The sequence below is a fragment of the Hemicordylus capensis genome, chromosome 3, assembly GCF_027244095.1.
Source record: "Hemicordylus capensis ecotype Gifberg chromosome 3, rHemCap1.1.pri, whole genome shotgun sequence".
Lineage (NCBI taxonomy): Eukaryota > Metazoa > Chordata > Lepidosauria > Squamata > Cordylidae > Hemicordylus > Hemicordylus capensis.
The window spans coordinates 199,349,928-199,365,092 of record NC_069659.1 but is presented as its reverse complement, the minus strand read 5'-3'; the positions used below and the strand labels follow the sequence as shown (position 1 = coordinate 199,365,092).

Sequence of the window (15,165 nt, the reverse complement as noted above, 5' to 3'; positions counted from 1 at the left end):
GACAGGACAACGTTTGCAGCTGAACAGGATAAATAAGGCAATGCAGGACATGAGAGTTGCTGGCTAGGCTCTACTGAGCCAAGCTTGGAGAAGAACTTCAGAAGCCTATGAAAGCTCACATCAAATTAGAGGGCAAACTTTTAAAGCCCCTGAATTAATCTCTGTCTTGGATCAATTTTGAAGCCAGGGAAGAATATATGGATCCCCTCCTCCTGACCCTGCCCAGTCTCCATCCCCCAAAACCCTTCCCACCAGCCACAAGTGGAATAAAATGAAGACCTCTCAAAAAAGAAGAAATATACTTTGGGGCAAATGCCACAAGTATCCCAGCTATGCACAATCCTCAGCCTAAGCTTGCCAAGCAGCTCCTGGTGGTGGCAAGATATTCTACCTACCAAGTGTGAGGGCAGTTTCAAAATTGAAGCAACATGTCTGGCAAAAATCAGATGGTTTCTGAATAACACAATAAAAATAGTCTGCTATCCATTAAATTAACATGCATTCTTAAAGGACAAATCCTTGGATAAAAAAAAGTACCAGTCATTAAAATGGAACCGCCTGGAAGGCATGAAACTTGCCAGTATGTTTGTAGGCGGTTAAAACTCGAGAGCTAGTAGTATCTGTATGTATATAAAAATCAAGCAGTTAAAAACAGCTATTTCTGAGTCAGTATGTCTAGAATGTATTGGGCAGGCCTCCAAACACACAAAGCAAGAGATGAGTTCTGCAAAGAACATGAGTCCAAAAATGGGTTACACAGGATGAAAAATGTGCTTTTTCATTTTGGCTAGTACTCAGGAACACATATAAAAACAGCAAGAATGGAAAAGATCTTACAGAGTGAGAAGCCAGTTATTGCTCATTACTTCTAAAAACACCACTCTTCCAGTTTGCACCTCTTTCATATGATGACCACATGGAGATGACAGTTGGACTCAGAGAGCATATCCAAATGATAGACTTCAACTGTTTGCAGAGTCACTCCATTTCCCCAAGGAACTTTTGGAACTGTAGTACTATGAAGGGCTGGAAAGGCAGTAGGGATCTCTAACAAAATTCTGACTACTTCACCAAACTATAATTCCCAGGATGCTTTGGGAGAAACCATTTCAGAAACTGGCAGGAAACCTGTAACATTTTTTAGTGTAATATATCCAAAGATCTCTCTATTAGTTCTTCCACTGGAAGAACAGTTTTCTGGGCTTACTATAGTCCAATTATTTATAGTAGCACAGTGACAACCTAGTGTGGCAATTATGCAATGGTAGCATATTGCACACCACTATTATGGCTTTGTGTTTTGTGAGCCATTATACTTACTTCATAGCTGCTTGGAAGGCTTCCAAATTAAAATGCAACTTCTTTTCTGCTTTGAGCTGTACTGAGCACACAAGGTGAAAGGAAAGGGGAGCATTGCTAGGTAGGAAGCAGGAAGGCAGCACTAGACTTGTGCATGTTCTGTGTGCCACTGAGAGTTGGTTCATAATTGACCTCAGCCATCTCTTTGGTGAATTTAACTAATCAATTAGCTCCTGGATGACAGCTCCCTTCATACTCATTTGTCTGTCAAGATAATATGGCTCAGGGTTTATTCAATTTCAACACCTACCCATTATCTAGCAATGCTTTTAAAGCAATGTATATTGTTGATCATGGTTCAATAATAACAACAACAGCATCACCTGCTTCTGCAGCGTATTACCAATATTTGCAAGGAAATCAACAAAGATGATTAAATCTTTCAAATGGGGAAATATATGTTTAAAAACTCACTCTCCTCCTGAAGACTGGGAGAGAGGCAGTAGGGAGACAGTTCCCTCCAGGCAAACTTGGGTTCTGACCCTTAATTTGATGTCCTACCACATCTTTTCACGTTTCAAGTTTGCCTGGAAGGAACTGGCTCCCTCTCTCCCAGTCTTCAGGAGGAGAGTGAAGACTGTCCTTTTTATTCAGGCTTTTGGCTAATGGGCTGTCCTTGCTCCTTTAAAATTTTTAAAAAGAAGAAAAAGTCCAAACTGCACAAGAGCTGGCCATACCAACAGAAAATTGCCATCTGCAGAGCTGGTTGCATCGGCTAAGAAATTGAGCTGTAAATTACAGTGTCCTTGATCTGAATCTATCCACCACCACCACCACCACCCCCCGCCCGCCATGAATTCAACAGGTGGCTGTAGGCAGGCCACACACTCCGCCTCAGACTCCCATCTGCAATATGGGGATAATACTGATCCACCTTGTAAGGCTGTTTTAAGGAGTACAACCAAACACGTGTGAAAAGCTGTAAACATTCAAAATTGCTATAGGACTACTATTATTATCCAAAAAGTCCAGCAATCAAATGAATCATGAGGTAGCTGCAAAGGGATGTGGGAGAGGAGAGCCGGTCTTGTGGTAGCAAGCATGACTTGTCCCCATAGCTAAGCAGGGTCTGCCCTGGTTGCATCTGAATGGGAGACTTGATGTGTGAGCACTATAAGATATTCCCCTCAGGGGATGGAGCCACTCTGGGAAGAGCATCTAGCTTCCAAGTTCCTTCCCTGGCATCACCAAGATAGGGCTGAGAGAGATTCCTGCCTGCAACCTTGGAGAAGCTGCTGCCAGTCTGTGAAGACAGTACTGAGCTAGATAGACCAATGGTCTGACTCTGTATACAGCAGTTTCCTATGTTTCCTATGTTCCCATTCACTTGAAAAGTATTCACTTTTTAAAAATTTGTGGTCTGTAGACAATAGGAAGATCAAGATCTACCTCATAGGCTGGTTGCAGAAATAAATGCCAACTACAAAGGCATTCATAATTGCTCAATATAAAATTTATCTATTATCTAATTGAAACTATTTTAAACATGAAAAATCCAAACTGAGAAAGAACACATTTTGAAGCTATTCACATGACCACACATGCATGGGTGGGGAGGGGAGAGGCAGGGTTCAACCTACTGTCCGCCAGATGACTGCTCATAGGCCTGCTGTGCGCAAGATGCGTAACCACACAACCCGAGCTGCCGGGAGCAGCGTGGATAAACAGGGACTGGGACTCATTGTCCCAGCCTCTGACAATGCACTACATGCAGTGGACTGGGGGGTCACCGCAGTGGATGGGTGCTCTAAACGCCCATCTCTGTGTCAGCAGGAACTGCAAATCCCAATCCCGGCAGCCAGATTAAGGGTGTGTTGGTGCACTTCACCTTGGCTAAGGGCAGGGCTTTGGCACTGGGTTTAGCGCCACCTAGGCTTGGCTGCTCGTGAGAACAGCCTCTTTATGTTTTTAGATTATACATGAGCGCGTAGGTCTCTCACTATATGAAATCTGTCAGTTTAAAATAAAATTGACAGCAGTGGCAAAACTGTTTTCATCCATATAGTCTTGCTAACAGTCAAGATGTTTCAAAGAAGTTTCTTTTAAGTCAAATCAACAGGGTTTCAATGGTTGCAGGTGATAGTCAATTTTTCATAAAGAAATCCTTTTTTAAAATTGCATGCTCTTCAACATATTTCTGCAAATTTAATTCTGTTTCCTCAAATACATTTTTAAAATGCCAAAAACCATCTAGACTGACCCGGGAAACGGAATTCTAGTTTTCCCATACTTTCCTATATGAAAAGTTCTAGCTGCAAAACTGGGAAACTGCACTGTTAATAAAAGTCGTATTCCAAATCAAAAGACATTGCCACCTGCTTTTAATGCTCTCATTGGCATTCTATATCACATTTGGTGGAAACAGCTGCTCACAACAGCCCGCCATGTGTTATTTACGGAGGTGCTGCTATGATATTCAGTCATCCTCCAGCTCTTTGTTAATGGTGCTGTGATTTCTGGAAGTCTTTCAGAGTTGCTGGCATGGCTGATGGGATGCCCAAAAGGCTGGTTAATTGTAATTAGGTGGTTTGCAAAGCAGACACCCAGAGCTCACACCAGATGATACGCCATCACAGTCAGCACACAAGCAAACTAATACCAACATGATGCAATTTCTATGATTTAATTTTGTGCCAGATGGTGGCCGTGGCAGCCAACACTTGTGGTACATTTGCCTTTATCAACCAAGGGCTGGCTTCACTAAATGGAAACTTGCTAGCTTATTAGAACTATCAAAGCTGGAATGTGGCCGCTAATTTTATATCTCTGAGGTTGTGATACAACCTTAACCACATAAATTCTGAGTTAGTCCCACTGAAGTAAATTAGGCAACATGGGCACAGAGTCTGAGGATTGATGCATATTCAGCAGTTCACCCTATTTCACATTTTAGATGTGGAAAGACAAGGGTTTTCAAAATATTGTGGTAGGTTTTCTTATGGAAGGGCAAACCTTTGCTTGGGGACATGAAAACTCTTTGATGATCCCTTCCCCACCTTTGATGATTCCCTTCCCCAACGAATATGTGTTCGTTCTTCCAGAAGGTAGAATGTGGAACTGGCCCTTAATCACTGTATAATAATGACCTGCTTATATTCTTCCTGTCTGAGGTAGGCCTTGCTTTGGTATCTTTATTCCTAGTTGTAATTTGCTCTTGGCTACTTGCTGATCTGTCTATTCAGTTTTTTCTACTTCTGGAATTAATAAAACTCCAGAAACTCCCAACTCTCTGCTTGGCTTGATCCTTGGAGCAATCCTGACCTTTGGCTACCAATCCAGATTCCTGACTGTCTGCTTGGCTCCACCTCTGGCATGTTCCTTACCCCTGGGACTACTGGTCCCCAATGGATCCCTGATCCCCAATGGATTACCTGGCTTTATTGGTTCCAGCTTCACACCTTGTGCCACCTAGCAACTGCTGTTAATGATTCAGCCCTGATACTTGGCTTCTTCCCAAGCTCCCAGTTTCTTTCCCTTACTCCTCTGATTATTCTTGTTCCCTTGTCTTGCCCCTCTGCCTCCTGCCACTCACATTCTTGGGGAAAAAAAATCTCTCTATATATCTTAAGTTCTTAGATAGATTTGAGTCTTGGAATAAAAACAAATTAGGCAAACAAATGTGTATAAATTTGCTCAACTTGCATTGTTTTTTCTAAGTACACAATTTGGATTACTTTTCAGTGCTGAGTTGACACAACCCACAAGTAAAAGAAGGAAAGGTCTACTACCCACTTGCCTACCCTTTCCTCAAACAGTTCTGGCAACATCAATGTCTCACAAGTTGAAAGGCACATTAGGAATGCCTCCAAAGCACCACCTGAAGAAAGTATAAATAAAATCTAAACAAACCACAATGCACCTCACCCCTCAAATATATCACCAGATTTTCAGGTAGTTAGCTGACCCTTGGGACTCCATTTGTGGCTATTTTATTTTATTGTCTTGCAGCTTTCTTTTTCCTTAGCTTTCCACACCCATGAAAAACTACAGTTCAGCTCATCCACCCTGACACCATGCTAAGGACTTGCTTCCCCCTCACCAAGTAAAATCAATACCATGTTTGAGCAAACACATTTACAGCTTTATTAGGATGCCTTGCTTGTTTGGTAACAGCTACTTGAAGCTGTGGTAGCAAATCGACTCAGCTCTGTTAAAGCTAGAGAGCTAGGTAAAGAGGCCCATCAATAAGGTTGTTATAAAAATACTCTACAGGAGGCTAGAAAACTGGAACAAACAGCCCAGGACATGTCAATATTTTTACTCAATATCAATATTTCTTCTTTCTAAGAATGAAAAATACCCATGAGATCACACTGCTTATCAAATGGACTACATGTTAAATAGCAAATACTTCTTCCCTAGCTGTATTGCTATCCTAGTGATATATTCTGCTATTCATTTGCAAATATATATTATTATATTATAATTATTTATACAGTACCATCAAAAAGTTCCAAGGAACTTACAATCTAAAATTTAACACAGGTTGCCACAAATACCAGGGGGGAAGATGGAAGTGGGAGTAAATAGAAGAGTATACATTCAGTTTGATTACATATACTTAATCTTAGTTTCAGGAGAGGATGGGGATAAAGGTGGTAAAGTCAAATGTTTGATGGGAAAAAGTGGTTGTTAAGGAGGGGTTTGAGAGTGTCAACAGGTGTGTGGATAAAGGTGACCCAGTTGACATAGTATACCTGGACTTCCAAAAAGCTTTCAACAAAGTTCCTCATCAAAGACTCCTGAGGAAACTTAGCAGTCATGGGATAAGTGGACAAGTACATGTATGGATTGCTAGCTGGTTGAAAGACAGGAAACAGAGGATAGCTATAAATGAAGAGTTTTCACAATTGAGGGAAGTAAGAAGTGGGGTCCCCCAGGGATCTGTATTTGGACAGGTGCTTTTCAATTTATTCAAAAATCATCTAAAAGTTGGGGTAAGCAGCAAGGTGGCCAAATTTGCAGATGATACCAAACTATTTAGGGTAGTGAAATCCAAAACAGATTGTGAGGAGCTCCAAAAGCATCTCTCTAAACTGGGTGAGTGGGCAACAAAATGGAAAATGCACTTCAGTGTTGGCAAGTGAAAAGTGATGCACATTGGGGCGAAAAAACCCAACCAAGTATACGCTGATGGGATCTGAGCTGTCGGTGACTGACCAGGAGAGGGATCTTGGGGTCATGGTGGACAGCTTGTTGATAGTGTCGACTCAATGTGCAGCAGCTGTGAAAAAGGCCAATTCCATGCTAGGGATCATAAGGAAGGGGATTGATAATAAAACTGCTAATATTAGAATGCCCTTATACAAAACTATGGTGAGGCCACACTACAATTCTGGTCACCACATCTAAAGAAGGACATTGTAGAACTGGAAAAGGTGCAGAAGAGGGCAACCAAGGTGATCAGGGGCCTAAAGCACCTTCCTTATGAGGCAAGGCTACAACACCTGGGGCTTTTTAGTTTAGAAAAAAGACGATTGGGGGGAACATGATAGATGTCTATAAAATTATGCATGGTGGGTAGTGCTGGATAGAGAAAAATTCTTCTTCCTTTCATATAACACTAGAACCAGGGGTCATCCCATGAAACTGATTACCAGGAAATTTAGCACCAACAAAAGGAAGTACTTCTTCACACAACATATATTCAACTTGTGGATTACTCTGCCACAAGATGTGGTGACAGCTGACAACCTGGATGGCTTTAAGAGGGGTTTGGATAACTTGATGAAGGAGAGGTCTATTAATGTCTGCTAGTTGGAGGGCTATAGGCCACCTCCAGACTCAGAGGCAGGATGCCTCTGAATACCAGTTGCAGGGGAGTAACAGCAAAGGAGAGGACCAGCCCCCTGCCTGTAGTCTCCCAGTGGCATCTGATGGGCCACTGTGTGAAACAGTATGCTGGACTAGATGGCCTTGGGCCTGATGCAGCAGGGCTGTTCTTATGTTCTTGTGAAGAGAAAGAAGCAATGTCACACGGGTGTTCTAAGAGGCAATTCCAGGCATAAAGGGTAACAAAGGAGAAAGGGTGGTGTTTTGAGGGAGCAGATCTTTGGACAGGTGAGGTTGACAGAAGCTGGGAATAGGCAAATGTCACGGGCAAGGATATATCAAGGAAGTAGGGCAGAGAGATGAGAGAAGGCAAAGCCATGGGAAGCTTTGTGAATAAGAGCAAGGAGTCTGTGCTGGACCCAGGAGCAGAGAGGATGCCAGTGTAGGGATTAAAAAGGGGGTGTCCTGTGAACCAGGCAATGAGAGAAGTTAATGATTTGGGACAGGGACATAGCTAGGGGAGACGGTGCTCGTGTTCACCCCTCTCTCTGGTGGCCCCTCAGAATATTAACTACTTCAAAGAGAAGGCTGGGCTGAACCCTTGTCTCCGAAATGAAAAGCTTTCTGTTTTCAGGGAATTTTTCATAGGGCAGAATTTAAATGCAATAGTTCAGAAAAACACATATATGTAATCTTCTCCTTTACCATCGGGGCAAAGTTAATGACTAAACGCAAAATAGACTCAGAGGCAGGTTTCTCACAAATTTAGAATTATCAGAATAATGATTCTAAGCATTCCTCAGTTTTACACTTTCTTCAACAAACATTCAGAATCTAGAGCACAAAATACAGCTATATTTGCAATATTGAAATCTCAACCTTGAATTAGTCATCTCTCTCCTGGTATCAGTATAGATTATACTGGATTTGCTCCAAGTCATCAGTTAGAAAGATATTCATCACTGTAAGTTCCTCCAAAGTTCCAGTTCGCAAAAATATAAGAGGAAATAATATGCCAACAGAGCGGCAACATGTATGAAGTCCTTGGAGCACCTGGTGTGGAACTCTGCACACATTAGTAGATATTATTTATTTATTTTATTTTTATACTGCCCTTCCAAAAATGGCTCAGAGCAGTTTACACAGAGAAATAATAAATAAATAAGATGGATCCCTGTCCCCAGAGGGCTCACAATCTAAAAAGAAACATAAGACAGACACCAGCAACAGTCACTGGAAGTACTGTGCTGGGGGTGGACAGGGCCAGTTACTCTCCCCCTGCTAAATAAAGAGAATCACCGCGTTAAAAGGTGCCTCTTTGCCAAGTTAGCAGGGGTTACTAAGATACTTAAAAAATCAATCTTTACATTAATATTATGTAAATATGTGGCTGGAATTTTAAAAGAGATTTTTAAATGTTGTTAACTATGTGGAAAAATATACAGTGCTTTACAACCAAAATGTTTATCAGAATAATAAGGTTCCTTTAAATGTGACAAAGAAAAATCCATTGAAAGCATATCACTTGGCAAAATCTAGTTTATGGAAGTCTAGTTAGAGACCGGGTGTCCTCATAAAAGCCTCCATCAAGATGCAGCATTTATCTTAGTGAGTTAAGGATGACACAAATTGCCAAACAGCACAGCCATAAGTGGGTAGTTGGTATGACAGTCATCCCCTTCCAAGTAAAAGACAGGTACTCCATCAGAAAGTTCAGCTATTATACCGGGGAAACAGAGTGTCAGTCAAAAAGGGGATGATAGTAAAATGGAATTTTCATTCCAGAGTTCTGTAGAGCTGCAACAACAGGATGCTCAGAGTCAAATCAGACACCCACGTTGAGCTGATCTCTTTCACATTTATCTTCAGTTGGAAGGAAAATAACTATAGCTAAAACATTCTCCCTTCCCCACTTCTGCTTCATTCATGAAGATAAATTTTAGAACATCAATCTAAGGCACTGCACCAAAGTGCTCTCTCTCCCCCTGCCCCGCTATATATAAAAATAAAATTGATAACATGCCTGCTACCAGCTGATAAATAATGATGTTTCTCAGAGCAATGTGATAATCTAAAAGACAGATTCCATAGCTGTGACACAAAATCCATCAAACAAATCTTTTACAAATATAATTTCAGAGGATGGGTGAGGGGAGAGAACGAGTGACAACTTTCCATGATATTGTAATCATGGTTTTTATTTAGAGCAAGCTTCTAGTTCTTGTGGCTCCAGAGAACATTTTGAGAGCATACTGCAAATCACACTGCTAAAACTTGGGTGAGCTCTGGCCCCAGTACAAATAGTTCAGCTTCCCTCTCTCTTTCCCCTTTCCCCATTCCATTCCTTTAGCCCTTGCCAAACACTTCTGAAAGTCTGGATGGTAATGAGGATAATAAGGCAAACATACATAGTGTTGAGATTGTCACACTGCCCCCCCCCAGAGAAAAGGGGAGTTCTGTGTGAAAGAGATTGGGATTAGCCACGGGTAGGTGCCCCCAGAAAGAGAGATGAAGGCAGATTCTGTGTCTAACTTTTATTACAGCTTATCCAGTACGAGGCAGGGCAACACTCTGCCCCATCACTTGCCTGCTGGGGGCTTCATGGCTTGTTATCCTCATGGCCATTTCCCAAATGGTATTGCTGCCCCTTCTCCTTTGGGGCCTCATAAGGAGGCTTGCTGGCTTGAGGTGGTCAGGTGCCTTGGATGTGCTGCTGCCCAAAGCCTTTTACCAATCCAGGCTTGGACTGGCCCACAGGCCATATTCCTGGTGCACCCCACCTGCATCCCAACACACTCAGCAGCAGTGAATACTCCCAGCCTCAAGTGCCCATTCTGCTCAAAACCTGGCGCCCTTCCCACATACATTACATCACCCTCTCAGTGCCCCCAGTCTGGCCCTCTCTCTCTTTTGGCCCAATCTCCTGGGTCAGCCAGTGGCGGGGGGATGACCCAGCAAGGGGCCTATATAAGGGTCCCAACCCCTAGAGCCGCACCCAAACTCTCTTTGGGCCAAGTGTGCTGCTGCTGCTCTGAAGAACCTGGGCAGCCTTTTGTTGGGTTCTAAAGTGAGCTCACCAATGGTGCCTGCAGCTGCTTCCAGGACTGCAGTTCCCTGGCAGGCTCCCTCCACTGCGATTGGCTCACACCTAATACGCACATTTGCTCTATCTACCTAACTGATTTCTGTTTTGAATTTGAGCTCATTGGATAAAATGTAGGGTTATCTTGTTGCAGAGTAAAATCCTTATGGAAGCTCTATATCCAAACAAAGCAATTGCCTCTGCTTTACACATTTTCATTGCTTGCATCACCCACTTAAATGAACAGCTTATCAGAACTTTTTGGTGCAACTCTCTGACCTCTCTGTTCTTTGTCACTACCTCAGCCTCTTCAAAAGTACAGAGGATTTGCCTCTCTTTGCACGATCTTCTGCTACATGAGCCATTAAATTCTGCACACACAGATATTCTGTTGTGGATTTGTCAAAGTGAGAGTAAATTTTTATCCCTCATTCTGAGAGCTGCATTTTGAAACATTTTGTCCCTTTAACAGTGCTTAGATTATTAAAGGGGGCTAGAAATGTCAAAGGGCTCTGGAGGAGTTAAACTGTCAGATACTGCAGTTCCATTTAGAGTCTCTAACTGCGTTAAGGTCCATTGGAAATTCTGGCTGTGATATTTTAAATGTCTTTGGTTCCATCTTGGCTGATGGAGGAGGTGGCATCCTCCAATACTCTTGTGTACTTTTTATATGAATGGGTTTCATTCTATTTTCATTTGCAGCAGAGTTTCAGGTGATGTTGTCAGAGGGCTTGAGGCATGTGATATAAAGGGCTGTGTGCACTATGTACTAAAATAATGTAGAGCAGGATGCTGAATTTGGTGCCATTTCTGTACTAACACAACATGGTAATGAATATAGTTTATTCATTTGGTGCTATACCAAGATGTAGCCTCTATAAAGGCCCACTCCTACCATAAATCCATGCAAAGCCTCTCTCAGGTGGCAGATTTGGGAATAGATAGTTGAAGGAACTGGTATAGGGTTGCCAATCTTTGAAATATATAATTCTGGAACTTGGCCAGTGTTCATAGGGAGCAGCTTGGTGGGTCTGGGGTAGAGCCTGCAGAACACTGCATCCATCCAAGGTTTCCAGATATTTCATACTTGTATTGCTTACAAGTCCCCTTGCCACTAAGCAGTGCCATCCATACAATATATTAAGCCTCCACAGAGCAACCTAGCACAATCCAGACTATAATTGTCATGAGCACAAAGCAAGAACTAAAGTTACATTCAGTGCATAAATTCCAAGCTGCTGAACCTAGTCACAGACAATACCTATGTATGTCATCATCTCACTTGCGATACTAGCTTGTCCTCTCACCCACTTCCTTCCTTGCCATTCTCACTCCCATCCCATTGTCTGCCAGAAAATTGCCTCTGTAGTTGCCAGACACAAGACATCTCATTCTTTGTTGCCACTTCACAGACAGTGTTCACAAGTTCTCCTCCTATCTCAGAGGATTTGCTCCTTCAACACTCTTTCCTGACTTAAATGTTGAATCCTTAAGAAATGCCCACTTTGAACCAAAGCGGGAGGGGCATATATACCAAACAAGGTAGTTCAGACACAACCCCTACTCCCATAAATTGGTTTTGCTAGATCTATAGTGTGCATACAATTAGGTTGAATCTGTTTGCTTTCTATTATCAAAACGCGGTGTACATATTGATATTCTCTGAGGGCCGCCGAGAGCAGGTCCAGGCCCTCCATGCCGCTGCGAGCCCCACCCCACCCCTGCCACCGAAGCCGAATCGCCGATCTTTAAAATAATTCTAGCCGCCATGTGTATGAGTAGGGGGTGAGCCAAGCACTCCCCTGTGGCGGTGGTGGGCGGAGCAGGAGTGGCAGCTGAGCCTGTCTGTCCACCTTGAGAACTGTGAGGCGCTCCAGCGTGCCTGTGCAGTCTGAATCGAGCCTCGGCGCTCTATACCGCACAGGCGGGCTGGAGTGCCTCGCAGTTCTCAAGAGCTGCTGGGCCAGACAGTCAGGCTCAGCGGCTGCTCCCACTCTGCTTGCCACCACCACAGGGAAGGTACTCAACTCACCCCCACCCCAGCTGTGCACATGGCGGCTAGGATTATTATTATTAGAAGGCTGCTGATCGGCTGTTCAGCAATATAGTTGAGCTCTGGTAATTTGTAACACACACAGACACCCATCGGCCCTGTATTCTCCTCCTGAGACCTGGGCAGGTTCATGCACACCCCAGTTAATTTCTCAGCCCTGCAAAAAAGGGAAAGAAGAAAGGTTCCTTTCCATAGTCAAGGGACGGACCAGTAGTCTTCCCAGGGAATACAGGCATCGCAGCAGCCATTGAGAGGGTTCCCTTTACTGCAGGAAGGAAGCAAAGTTTTGACAGATCAATGACCAAACCAGAAAGCCCTGCATTTCTTTGAATATGGGATCTCTCGTGGTGCTGCAAAATAAACTCTTTTGGTTGTTCACTTTCCCCTGCTATGAGAGAGGTGTTTGTTCTCTTCACACTAATCATTACTTTTTTGGATTTCTATTATTTTGCTATTTAGAATGTATACTAGTTTAAAAGGTTATCACGTACACAGAATTTTCAGCACAAATCTCTGCCCCTAACTATTCAGTGAAACGTTGCCAGATTAATAGATCAATATCCTTTCTCTCCCCCTGCCAAAACTGGTATCAAAAAATGATATAAATGTAGCTGTAGATGTTATTCTAGAGTCCAGGAAAGAGCTGTGCTAAGGGAAAAATTATAGTCTAAACATTATAGTCAGTTATTTACATACTATTTAATATTCACTACAACCTGTTTAAAAGAACAGCAACATGCTAACATTTTAAAGCCAGGAGGGATTTTGAGTACACCGCAAAACATATTTGATGCAGCTTGTTTATGCAACATTCTGACAGATACTATTAATCTCGTGAAAATGATGTGGATGTTGCATAATAGCTTGCTATCTTTAAAGGCAAAAAGCATATCCCCCCCATCCCCCAGGATAATTAACAGTCCATTAAAACACAATTTTTGGAGGCAAATGAAAGCCTGAAAAGTACAATTTCACATTCTTTTTTGAAACAACCTGCCCCGCACCCCATTCTCTAACTAACCATGGGGCAGGGGGTGTATATCCAAATAAGGCAAATGGCACATACCTCCCACAAATGCATCTCCAGCTCCATTGGTGTCAACAATCTCACTCTGGTCACTAATTAAGACTGGAAAAGCTCTTACTTCAGTTTCTACAAGGGAAAAGGAAATATAAAACACTAATAAGCATGATTGGCAAGATCCTAAATGAAGCCATTGTAAAGAAGCAATTATCATCACCTAACAGTTCACATGGGATATCACAATAGATATTCAAAGTATCCTATTACATGCATAGATTAGAGCTTCTGGAAGTTCATGGGAGTAATTAAAAATGACTTAAAATCACCCAGATAAAGCAAAAAAAGCAAGAAAGAGCATGCATTAGAAGAAAAATGTCATGCAACTTCCTTGAACTATTCCTAGAATAGAAACCCTTCTGATCCTACCAGTGCAATGGTGAGTATCCCTTCGTCTCTTCCCCCCTTCTGTTTTCTTTCTCCCTCTTTCTCTTTCCTTCTCTCCTTTCTTTCCTCTTCCACCTGCAACCAGTGCCGAGGGCAGTAAGGGAGGGCTAGGCTCGGGGGCGGGAGGGGGAACTGGGAAAGGCTTTGTAAAATAAAAAACGTTACGCCATGTATAAAAAGAATGGATATTTTGCCCAGAACCTTTTCAGATCATAATGCAATTTGCTTTACATGGAAGAAGAAGGGAACAGTTTCCTTTCGCTGGAGACTGAATGAATACTTGCTGAAAAAAGCGGAAGTTGTGGAGAAAGCCAAAAGAAAGTTAAAGGACTATTTTGAATTGAATTTAAACCAAAGAATGGACAATAAAATAGTTTGGGATGCAGGAAAAGCGGTCATGAGAGGTTTTTTTATACAACAAAATGCATACCTTAAAAAACAAAGGGGACTGAAAAAAGAGGGATTATTGATGGAGATTTCTAAAAAAGAAAGAGAACTTCTATGGGCTAAGGACAAGAAGAAGACTATTCAAGTCATTAAAGTGCTTCAATAGCAGCTCTCTATGTTATTATTAAATGAAGTTGAATGGAACCTAAAATATGCGAAGCAAAAGTCATTTGAATTTGCAAACAAACCAGGCAAGTTGTTGGCTTGGAAAATTAGAAAGTGAGAAAAAGAATATGTATATATCCAAGATATTAACAAAAAATGGGCTTTCCTATGATGAAAAGGAAATAAAAAGGGAAATCTTTAGATACTATTCTGAATTATATAAAGGAAACAAAGCAGAAGATATAAAAATCGACAAATTTCTCAAGACACAAAATATTCCAAAACTTTCTAAGGATCATATAGAAATTTTGAATGCACCGATATCAATAATAGAAATAACAGAAGTAATAAAGCAAAGCAAAGCTAATAAGGCGCCAGGGCCCGATGGGTTACCAGCTTCGTACTACAAATCTTTTAAAGATCAAATATTATGGCCTTTACAATGGACGATGAATGATATTTTGCAAAGAGGAATTATGCCGGAGTCTTGGAAGTATGCCAATATTGCAGTAATTCCAAAACCGGATCAAGATTTAACACAAGTCAAGAACTACAGGCCAATTTCACTCTTAAATAATGATTATAAACTTTTTGCCGCCATTTTGGCAAGGAGAATGAAGGTTGTATTAAGAGTTTTTATTCATGAAGATCAAACAGGCTTTTTGCCAAAACGGCAATTAAGAGATAATGTGAGAACAGTCTTGAATGTATTAGAGTATTATGAAAAACATAATGATAAACAGATAGCTATGATCTTTCTGGACGCAGAGAAAGCATTTGATAATGTCTCCTGGCAGTTTATGTCGAGGCTACTGGATGTAATGGGAGTTGGAAATAATTTTATTAGGGCTATTAAGACAATATATTCGGAGCAATATG

The 15,165-nt window shown here is 41.9% G+C and overlaps 1 protein-coding gene across 2 annotated transcripts in view; it reads right to left on the bottom strand.

Moving 5' to 3' along the window:
• Window positions 1-15,165, bottom strand: part of ADK (adenosine kinase) — a 410,809-nt gene that overhangs the window by 1,522 nt on the left and 394,122 nt on the right. For both annotated transcript variants that reach the window (XM_053311472.1, XM_053311473.1), the window contains exon 10: window positions 13,333-13,419. In XM_053311472.1, the coding sequence (XP_053167447.1) occupies window positions 13,333-13,419 (87 nt within the window). The remainder of the gene's footprint in view (window positions 1-13,332; window positions 13,420-15,165) is intronic.